This window comes from Maylandia zebra, linkage group LG3, assembly GCF_041146795.1.
Source record: "Maylandia zebra isolate NMK-2024a linkage group LG3, Mzebra_GT3a, whole genome shotgun sequence".
NCBI classification, from domain to species: domain Eukaryota; kingdom Metazoa; phylum Chordata; class Actinopteri; order Cichliformes; family Cichlidae; genus Maylandia; species Maylandia zebra.
In genome coordinates this window covers 21,278,449-21,289,095 of record NC_135169.1, presented here as the reverse complement: position 1 = coordinate 21,289,095, position 10,647 = coordinate 21,278,449, and the positions used below count along the sequence as shown (strand labels likewise).

Below are 10,647 nucleotides of genomic sequence, written 5' to 3'. Positions count from 1 at the left end.
GTAAAATTTTAAATAACTTGGCGCCCAGCTACTTGATTGACCTCCTTGACCTATATACCCCTAAGAGAGCACTTAGATCCTCTAATCCAGGGCTGCCTAATCCCAGTCCTCGAGAGCTACTATCCTGCAGCTTTTAGATGCATCCCTACTCCAACACAGCTGAATCAAATGAATGGCTTGTTATCAGGCCTTTGCCAAACACGATGGCATGCTGAAGAGGTAATCAAACCATTTGATTCAGCTGTGTTGGAGTAGGGATGCATCTAAAAGCTGCAGGACGGTAGCTCTCGAGGACCGGGATTGGGCACCCCTGCTCTAATCAATCGCTCTTACAGCAACCAATGTCCCGACAGAAGACTAGGGAGGATTGTGCTGTTGCTGCAGCTAAACTTTGGAATAGCCTGCTGATTGATGTCTGTGCGTCGAAACAAATTAGACTTTAACTTCCACCCAGTTCACGCTTGTGCCCGCCACTTACCTCTAACAATTTTGTAATGATAACTGTATTTTCTTTGTTCTTCTATTGTTGTAATCCTGCAACACAGCAATTGTGTGAAGCAATTTGATGTTAAATGTGCTATAGAAATAAAATTGAAACTGAAATATATACTTTGAGACTTTGTAAGTGTTAGTGTGTCTATGTAGTCATTTCTACTGGAAGACCATATTCTGATCAGTGAATCCTAGTATCATTCTCTATAGGGCCATGTTTGTTTTCCAAACAAAAAAGAAGAAAGGTAAACTAGAACAACGATATGGAATGAGGCATGTTTATCCAAAAGGGTCAAAACATCAATTTCTGCATTTACAGTATATAAAACAACATCAGAAACAAGGTAAGTAAACAAACTTTATTTATACATTACCTTTCGCAGGTGAAAAACTACAAAGTCCTTTACAATAGAAACAGGCAATAAAAACATAAAACAACATACTTATAACATACGGCCTAAAACTATATGGCCTATGACTCCAAGAACACCGTCCCCAATGTTAAACATTGAGGTGGAAACATTGTGCTTTGGGGGTGTTTTTCTGCCAGGGGGACAGGACAACTGCACCGCATTGAAGAGAGGATGGAAAAGGCCATGTACTGTCAAATCTTGGTTGAGAACCTCCTTCTCTCAGCTAGGGCATTGAGAATGGGTCGTTAGTGGGTATTCCAGCATGACAGTGATCCAAAACACATGGTCAAGGCTACAAAGGATTGGCTCAGCGACCTTAATCCCATAGAAAAATCTGTGGAAGGAGCTGAAGGTTCGAGATGCCATGAAACATTAATTACTCAGAGGATCTGCAACGAGGAGTGAGACAAAATCCCCACTGAGATATGTGCAAAACTCGTAGACAACTAAAAGACACATCAGACCTCTGTGATTGGAAACAAAGGTTTTGCCACCAAGCAAAGGTTTCAAAAGTTTTGCAAAGGGACCAAATATTTATTTCACTAAATAACGTGCAAATTGATCTATAACTTTTTTTGCATTTTTCGGTGTTGTTGTTCTATCACTGTTCAAATAAACTTACCATTAAATTTATAGACTGATAATTCCTTTGTTAGTGGGCAGACTATAAAGATTTCAGCAGAGGTTCAAAAGGTTTTTTTCCCTGACTATATAATAATGAGGTAATAAACTGCCCTATTCTGGGAAGCATATTCAAGAGCTGATTAATTTTGACATCAGCAATTCTGAGTTTTCAGTTTCAGTGCATAACAAAAAACAAAAAAAAAACAAAAAAAAAAACAGCAGAACCTCCATCTGTCAAAAAGAAGTATGACGAATCACAACCCATTTTCTGAGGAAGACACTTTAAACAGCATGAATTTTCATGTGAATCTTTACATGGTCAAGCCGCCTATATCTTTTCCCACAGCTGCTACAGGAATACGGTTTCTCACCTGTGTGAATTCTTACATGACGTTGCAATGAAGAGTTTAGTTTGAATCTTTTTCCACAGGTCCTGCAAAGATGTGGTTTCTCACCTGTGTGAATTCTTACATGACGTTGCAATGTAGAGTTTAGTTTGAATCTTTTTCCACAGGTCCTGCAAAGATGTGGCTTCTCATCTGAGTGAATTTTTACATGATCACTCAAATGTGACTTCTGAAAGAATCTTTTCCCACAGGTGTTACAGGAATGTGGTCTCTCACCTGTGTGACGTCTCTTATGGCTAATCAATTTGGATTTCTTTTGACAAAGCTTTCCACATATGTCACATATCAGATGCTTATGCCTGTTCTGAGGTTTACTCTGACTCTCTGACACAGAAGTGTTGTTTACTCTCTGACTGTGACTTCTCTTTCTGTCATATCTATTCTTTTTCAGCTCTGCATTTCTAGCTGATCCTGAGTCCACACGCTGGCTTTCGTCATGATCTCGGCTCTCTGCTTCAGGAGAGATGTGAGAAATGAACTGCTCACTGTTTGGTTCTGGTTCACTGTAGTCACTTTCCCCATAAGTCGGAGTCTCCATGAAAGTATCAGCCTCCTGCTTCAGTCCAAGCTGCTCTCCCTCCTGACTGCTGCACAGTTCCTCCTGTTCCTCTTTAATCTGTGGAGGCTCTGGGTCCTCCTGGTCCAGACTGGAGTTCCTTTCTTTATTACAGACCTGCTTCTCTCTGGTGACCATCTCCTCATCATGGACACTCTGCTGGTGAAGGTCTGAAGAGAAATAGGGAATAAATTAACTAATAACAAACATTTGAGAAAATGTATTCTGATCTGAATCATTAGCAGCTCTCTACGTAGTGACCATGTAACAGTGAAATTTAAAGAGTACAAAATGACAAATTATTTGGGCACTGATGCAAATGACTTATTTCTTATTAATAAAGATCAGTTAAATGTGTGGATGTCTATAAATGTGTGAAATGTAGTGATGTTGGTGTGTTTTTTGGTAAATGAAAGTGGATTTCTCAGTTTAAGTGTTACACATTTGTGCTGCTTCAGAAACTTTTCTTTGTGCTCGCAGTGTCAAAGCTTTGTTACTGAGTGTTATAGTTTTAATGTGGCTTTTTTCTTAATCCAGTATAAGTAAGCAGGAGTTTCTTAGCATTTCAGTGTCTCACTCATTTGGGGGGGAAAGTAAACCAATGAACCAATCAGAAACAAATAACAACTTGAGTAGTTTTTCTACAGTGGAAATTGTAATGTCCTATTAGACAGATTACAAAATTCACTTTATCTCCTAGGAACAAGGCTGGCAACTCCTCCCCCTTTTGTGAGTGTGGACGCTTCATCTCTTTGCTCTTTAAATGCTTTGCTTCTTTTATTGATTTTTATGCTGATTTTTTCCCTTTTTTCTGTATGAGCTTACCTGCAATAGCTTCTGGACACTTATAGATCATTAGGACTAAAGTGTTCTTAACAGAAACAGCAAATTTTATAGTTACCTTATCCTCAGCGCTCTGTGTGTCTGTGGCCTAGACACAGCTGAAGCCTGATTACAGCGTCTGGGCACCGAACAGCCTCAATAGCCTGGAAAGGTGCTAACCGCTAGGCTAACTAGCAACAAGATGCCTCCCCTCTCCACAGATGACTACCACAGCCTCATGCAGAAGATTGCAGTACTGGAGACAAAAAATCATCGCTTAGAAGTAAACGTGGAGGTAAATGGACTGTGTGGAAATGAAACAACCTTGCCTTTGATTCAAAACAATGGCGATGAGCAAGCTAGTACACAGCTAAGGAGCACAGATAACATGACCAAGAAAGTAGACTCCGTGCATTATTATAAATCCTCAAGTGATAATCCCCCCTTGGACTGTCTTGGTGCAAAACCAAGACATAAATCATGTCCCCTGGAAGGGGGAGGACGTATCACAGGCAAAGCACAGCGAGCTGAAATCTCTGAAACCGACTGGCCTTCACTTCCTACGAGACAGAGAAGCTCTTCTACCCCTGTATACGGGAGGAAACAGGACTGGACAACCGTGAATAGGAAGGTTAACAACAAACCTCCAAAACAACTGAATGTGAAACTGCAGAACAGATTTGTATAGTATAGTATAGTGACAAAGTTGCTAAGTTGGCAACACTGACAAACACTAAGGGATAGCAGCACCCCTTTATGAAATGCAAAACACCATGATGCTGTGTGCAGTCCCACAATGACCAATTCATGGGACTGTCCTATTTAATCTGCATATGCTGTCTCTTCATGACATCTTTTAGGAGTTAGCTGTGATAAGCCATCTATCAAATATGTAAATGATACCCAGATTCATTTCTGTGCTCTCATTATGTTTGTGCCTTGGAAAAGTGGATGTCTGGACACAACTAAAACTTAATTCCATTCATCCTCCTTCAATTAAACAGAAAAAAAGACAAATCCATTTAGTTTACATCTTCAGACTTCAGACACTGAAGACCTGTGTAAAAAATTACAGAGCCTATCCAGGAAAACAATGTCGTAACCAGAAACTGCTCTAACCCTAGGCCGTAACCTTCCTACGCCTAACTACACATCATATCAATGCAGCCTTCAACATCTTGAATGGCATGGAAGGTTGAAAGGAGCTTCCAATTACAAAGTAAATCGGGGCGTAGATTTCTTACAAAGGTTTAAATCAAGCTTTACTTTCAATGGCCATATTAAAGCAACACCTCTGAAAGATTGAAGATTGTATGTGGCGTTCCTCAAGGTTCTATTTTGGGACCTAAACTTTTTAATTTATATATCAATGATATCTGTGACGTATCAAAAAGGTTACATTTCGTTTTAATTGCAGATGATACGAATTTTTATTGCTCAAGAGAGAATTTGAAAGATTTGGTTAAAATTATGGTTTCTGAGATGGTAATATTTAAAAATGGTTTGATGTAAATAAATTATCTTTGAATCTGACAAAAACAAAATTTGTGATATTTGGTAATGGTGTAAAGGAGGAATAAGTTATTATGTCTACTATTGGAGAATTGATTGAAAGAGTTACTGAATTTAGCTTTTTCGGTGTAATAGTATATGAAAATTTAACTTGGAAATCTCATATTGAGTATATTAGAAAGAAAATTGTCAAAAACATTTATATTTTGGGAAATGTTAGAGATTTATTAGACTACAAGTCAATGTGAATCTTATACTTTACATTGTTTTTCTCATACCCCAGTTATTGTATGGAAGCTTGAATACCATAAACCTTCTATACTTATTACAGAAGAAAGTGATACGAATGATTCATAATGTTAAATATAGAGAACATACAAATAAATTGTTTATAAAATTGCAAACTATTGAAATTACAAGATTTAGTGAAACTACGGACACTATGTTTAAGGCTAAAAATAATACTTTGCCTTTCAAGTTACAAAATTTAATTTCAATGTGTTTGGGAGGTGAAGACAGCAGAAGAAAATATAATTTTAAGCATCAGCTAGCTAGGACTACACAAAGATTAATGAGTCAACGGTTAGGGGTATACGACTGTGCTGAACTCTCTTCATTATAATCTAAAGAGTTGTACAAATTTACATTGTTTTAAAAAGTGTTACATGTTTAAAACGATAAATCAATATGAAGAATATGAAAGAAATTGGAGTTCATAGAAGGGGATTTTTTTTCTCCCTCTTTCTTTCTCCTTATTTTATTCTATTTACTTTTTTTCTTCTCCTTGTTATTATGTGATGTGGTATATTGCTGATTGTAAATGTGTTGTTTGGTCTGTGTTAGGATTTGGAGATAAATGCTAGTGTGTTCCCTGGTTTATGGTGCCCACTTATATTAGTTGAATCGCAGATAGAGGGCGGGGTTTAATAAGAATATTTTCTTCTTCCTGCTCCTTTTCACGCATGGTTGGAGTGCTATATCACGGGAAAGCATGGTTTGTGTGTATGAAAGGATAAAACTGTTGAAACTGTTGAACCAAGTGTGAAATAAATAAATAAATAAATGAAGGCTGAATTAAATCCAAACCATTAAATTATTTATGGCAATATTAAACAAATACATAGGAATGCTTTCTTACATTTGCATAGTAACTCAAAAAATACCAATATCCTCTCTAGAAAAGCTAGTTCATGCATTTATTACTTCTAGTTTGGACTACTGTAAATTGATATTACTGGGATGTCCTAAAACTCCATGTAAGGCTTTGAGTTGATCCAAAGTGCTGCAGCAAGTGTACTGAAAGGAACTAGAAAGAGAGAGCATATTTCTACTATATCGGGGTCTCTTCATTAGCGTTCTGTTAAATCCTGCTTTTCACACACAAGTTCTTGAATAATCAGGCTCCATCTTATCTTAATGAGCTTATAGTACCATATCACTCCATTAAAACACTTTGTCTTCAGGCTGCAGATTTACTGGTGTTTTCTAGAATATTTGGCTAGAGGAGACAGACAACCTCTTTACTTTTAAGAAAGCATACAGTTAGGGCTGGATCAGGTAACCCTGAATCCTCCCATAGTTATGCTGCAATAGGTGTAGACTGCTGTGGGATTCCCATGATACACTCAGTATTTCTTCTTCAGTCACCTTTCTCACTCATTATGTGTTAATAGACCTCTCTGCATTGAATCATTACAAATTATTAATCTCTGGCTCTCTTTAACAGCATCTCTTTGTCCTTTCCTCCTGCCCTCACCCCCACCGGTCAGGGCAGATATCTGCCCTGCTGTGAACCTGTTTCTTCCTGTTAAAAGGGAGTTTTCCCTTCTTACTGTAGGAGTGCATTGAAGCAACTGTTGTTAGGATTGTGCTCTGTATGAATAACACAAATTTGAATTGAATAGAAATTAGAAATGTAGCTAAACTGAGAGATCCATTTATTTATTTCTTGAGGAGATGGCTACTGCAGCTGTCTTTTTATTGACTTTCCTAAAAGACACGACAGCTGTTTGTATAGTGGTCGCTACATTTGACAGCTATTCAAAGGTTTTTTCTTGTATTTCTGTCAGTGTTGATGGTGTACTTGCACATGAACCACTACACTGATGTGTCACTCCATGCCCTGCCACCCACTGGCTGACCAGTTATATTTGTTACATATATTCTTATATTATTATAAAATATAATTGAAATATATGAAAAAGTATTTTTGTTATGTTATCGTTTTTACACAGTGTTTATTATTCATTAATTTGTCAAAACCTATATTGTCCACCTAAGTGGACATGTAAAAAACTCTGTGAAAAGTACATGTTTAAAAAAATGAAGTTCAAAAAATTATTTTTTTCCCCATGTTTAAAGATGAATAAAAATACGAAAAAAAATCCAGATTGAGGTTGTCATCATTCATGTATGAAAGGGTTAAAGGGTCACATGATCTTATTTCAAAAAAGTATAAGCTAGCAACCATTATTGTAAGCTAATGTTTTAATCACCCCATCTTAGCTTTCTGATACTTAAAAAAAAACTATGTGGAAACATCTAGACTTATTTGCATTCAGACAGCTTTTTAATCTCCACTTTAAAGGCTGTAGGTTGAAGCCATTGCTTTAACACTCTGTATAATCTTAAAATGTATTGTTTTATCTTTAAGGCTCATATACCCTGATTTCTTTATATTACATAATTACCTCATGATTTGTATCACACATTTATGTTTTATCTTTTATTCTACAAATATGTATTGGAAGTGGACTGCACATTGACACTAGCAGAAACAGACAGAAGTGTTCTGAGGAATTTGATGGGGCAGGTCTCTCTGGACTAGTGATGTCACCAGAAGGTACAAAGCTTTAAGGCTCACTCTGCTAGAGGTAAACAGCGCTATAAAATTTGGTGTTAGGCAATGCTCTCTTTGCCCCCATTCTCTAATTCTGCAGGCCTTCTCCATGAGTCATATTTAGTTTTATTATGACCATCACAGTTTTACATACCTATTCTGTGTGACTGCATCTCAGGTTTCCAGACCATCTCCAGCAGCCTGAGCTGCTCTTCATCAGTCCAGACAATAATGTCTTCAGCCTCCTGCTTCAGTCCAAGCTGCTCTCCCTCCTGACTGCTGCACAGTTCCTCCTGTTCCTCTTTAATCTGTGGAGGCTCTGGGTCCTCCTGGTCCAGACTGGAGTTCGTCTCCTGATTACAGACCTGCTGCTCACCCAGACTCTCCTCTTCCTCACAGTCATGTTGTTTTGTGAGGTTTTGAGGAAAAACAGAGTGACAAGATTCTCTTGTTATATTTGTAATGAAAATGTTGCATTTTGGTGTTATTCTTGTATGTTCCCTGTAGATCTTCATCACCAGGTCATGTGATAATGTCCTGATCAGAGCCGGCGTTCTTTAGTTGGTCCATTTTATGATGAAGAAGACAGAAAGAAGGTGCATCAAACTGTTCTTTTTATGGGAGCAAACACAGAGCCTCAAGCAGAAATACTGTCTCAACAGGGAAAGTTAATAACCACTGTCACAACAGAGCTCAACACTGAAGCTCACAAAGTAAAAATGCCATTCTGGGATTTTGATTATGACACTGTGAAACGATGGTATGAGCTCCTGTAGAAACCAAATGTCTGTATGATATCAAGCTTGTTATAACAAAAGAGACTTTTCTTCAAAGAACTACTCCACCCACAATCCTAAACTGAAAAAGGCAATGTCTGAGATTGGTGGAGTTCACTGTTATTATGCAAATGCTCAAATTTGCAAACTAGAGATGCACCAATTGAGTAGCTCGCCGGCCCATTTCACACACATATGTTATCGTAATGGAGCAGCATGATAAGACTGACTGAGTCTATCAACATCACTAACATGTGTCATTAAAACGTTTACCTCTCTCTTATAAAGTCTCTGCTGTTACTAGGACCTAACCTATCAGTGACCATGAACCTGCACCAGTGCAACATAGTCCATCACTGGACACTGAACCACAGCACTGATAAATAGTTTTCACACTGTCTCATTAAGACTGTGTGTGCTCTTCCTCAACTATCACAGTTTGCTCCTCTGAATTCATCACCAAAGTAACAGCTTCCTGCTCTCAGCTAACATCAGCTTAGAGAAATCCTGGAGATGCTGATAAACTTTCAGATTTATCACCAATCAACCAAACACTGAAGAATCTGAGCTTGAACAGCACAGAGTTAAAAACATGTCCATACCTATGATGTGAGAGTTTCTGTCGGGTTTCCGGCTGATATCCAGCAGTCTGTGCTGACGGTTGATCTCCTCCTCATACTGGACGATGGTTTTTTGAACCTCTGAGAAGATTTCTTCACAAACAGCAGTTAGTCTCTCCTTGATGAACTCTCTCAGATACTGAGCTGAACTCATTGCTGCTGGGGCTGGGCGGATCGATACAAATGATACAGACATATTGGTATAAGACCCACACTAACGTGAAGGGATCAATACTTTAGTTTGTGTTTCTCACAAATACGGGCCATTCAAGTCTGTCAGGTTTATATTGTTGATTGTCATTTATGCTTAGAAAAATAAAACCATATATGCTTAGAGGTGAATAATTGATTGTGTAGTGATAGGATGTGTGATCCTTAGTAGTTTGCAAAGACTGTGTGTCTTCCAGAGTGTTCTGGCATTCACACTCAGATCCTGGAGTCACAAGAAGAGCTCGTACCTTCTTTTATTGTTTTATGGTATAGCAAACACAAGTACATCTGTTTTAGTCTAGGTGCCTTTTGTTTAGATGAACTGCTGGACTGCAGGTTTAGGGAAGTCGTTCACAGGGTCACATCTTGATTTAGCTAGTAGGCCATCACTGTTTCCCTCATCAGATCGGTTGGTTTTTGAGCTGTTCTTTACTCAAGTGAACTGGCTTCACGCTTCTAAATAAATTACAGTACAATGTTTCTAAATCTCACTGCAACTGCTGCGTCACAATAATCTGTCCTGCTTCATAAATCTGTCCCATAGCTTATATAGTAACACATATCTTATTTTCCTATATCTACTTGTTGTAATTCAGTGGAACTTATTTCCTTCATCCATCAATTACCCCAGCTGAAGTAAAAATATTAATAACAATAACAATGAGCTGATTCCACATGATGTTTGTCATGTTTTCCTGTCTATGCTGAGCTCGTTATCACTTCAGCCACTTTATCACCATCTTGTCACTTTTTCCACCACATTGTCATTCTACCTACTGCTTGAACACTTTGCCCAAACTGCACCTCCTTTCCATTTACTAGACTCAGTCGTGTGTCTTTACCTTGCTGAACCACATCCCTACAAACACTCATCAGAGAGCCGTTCCTCAGTATTATATCACTCTTAACCTCCCTGCATGCTTATTTATCGCCGTTGTAGCTGAAACTGGTTCCACTCACCGAGCCGAAGACTTTTTCTTCTGGAGACAGTTTTTTAACCTCGACTTAAATCCGTCCTCGTGTCTCGTTGTCACGGTTACATTGCGCTCACTGTCCGTTTCATCCACATTACAGATTTACTTTCACTGTTTTTTTTTTTTTTTTTGTATTTTCCCCTCTTGTTTGACCTTTTTTTCACCCCCGCTCTTCTCTCCCGCCATCGACTTCTGTTCTTATTTCACTTCCTGAAACGTCACGTCGCTCTGCTGTTTCCGGTCCCTTCGCAGACCTGCCGGTCAAACCTCTCGTGGACCCTCCCCCCTCCTCTGTTTTTGTGTGTGTGTGTGTGTGTGTGTGTGTGTGTGTGTGTGTGCTCCTCCTTACCTCTCTGACCTGTTAAGCACTACCTCTTCTGCCCGTTCACTTCGATCTTCTTT

General features: G+C 38.5%; 1 protein-coding gene across 4 annotated transcripts; it reads right to left on the bottom strand.

Moving 5' to 3' along the window:
* Positions 1–832: 832 nt before the first annotated feature.
* On the bottom strand, positions 833–10,518 carry LOC101470411 (uncharacterized). Of its 4 annotated transcripts, XM_076882407.1 has the most exons (5): positions 10,232–10,518; positions 9,044–9,226; positions 7,820–8,053; positions 3,394–3,570; positions 833–2,662 (listed from the first exon to the last, which is right to left on the bottom strand). In XM_076882407.1, exons 2-4 carry the CDS (start codon positions 9,213–9,215, stop codon positions 3,551–3,553), a joined length of 426 nt encoding a protein of 141 aa, XP_076738522.1. In that variant the 5' UTR covers positions 9,216–9,226; positions 10,232–10,518; the 3' UTR covers positions 833–2,662; positions 3,394–3,550. The 4 variants fall into 4 exon arrangements, 3 of the variants coding, with proteins under 3 accessions (XP_076738522.1, XP_076738521.1, XP_004575086.1); XR_013097056.1 differs by lacking the exon at positions 3,394–3,570 and having other exon boundaries at positions 7,820–8,057; positions 10,232–10,517; XM_076882406.1 differs by lacking the exon at positions 3,394–3,570 and having other exon boundaries at positions 7,820–8,220; positions 10,232–10,510.
* Between the last annotated feature and the right edge of the window lie 129 nt (positions 10,519–10,647).

Excerpts from the sequence above, each read along its gene's own strand:
- LOC101470411 (XM_004575029.3), bottom strand. The coding sequence starts at position 9,215 with ATGAGTTCAGCTCAGTATCTGAGAGAGTTCATCAAGGAGAGACTAACT. Across the intron at positions 8,054-9,043 it reads CAGAAACTCTCACATCATAG|AGGAGAGTCTGGGTGAGCAG; the intron begins GTATGGACATGT and ends ACTGTGAGGAAG. Across the intron at positions 2,663-7,819 it reads GATGCAGTCACACAGAATAG|ACCTTCACCAGCAGAGTGTC; the intron begins GTATGTAAAACT and ends ATTTCTCTTCAG.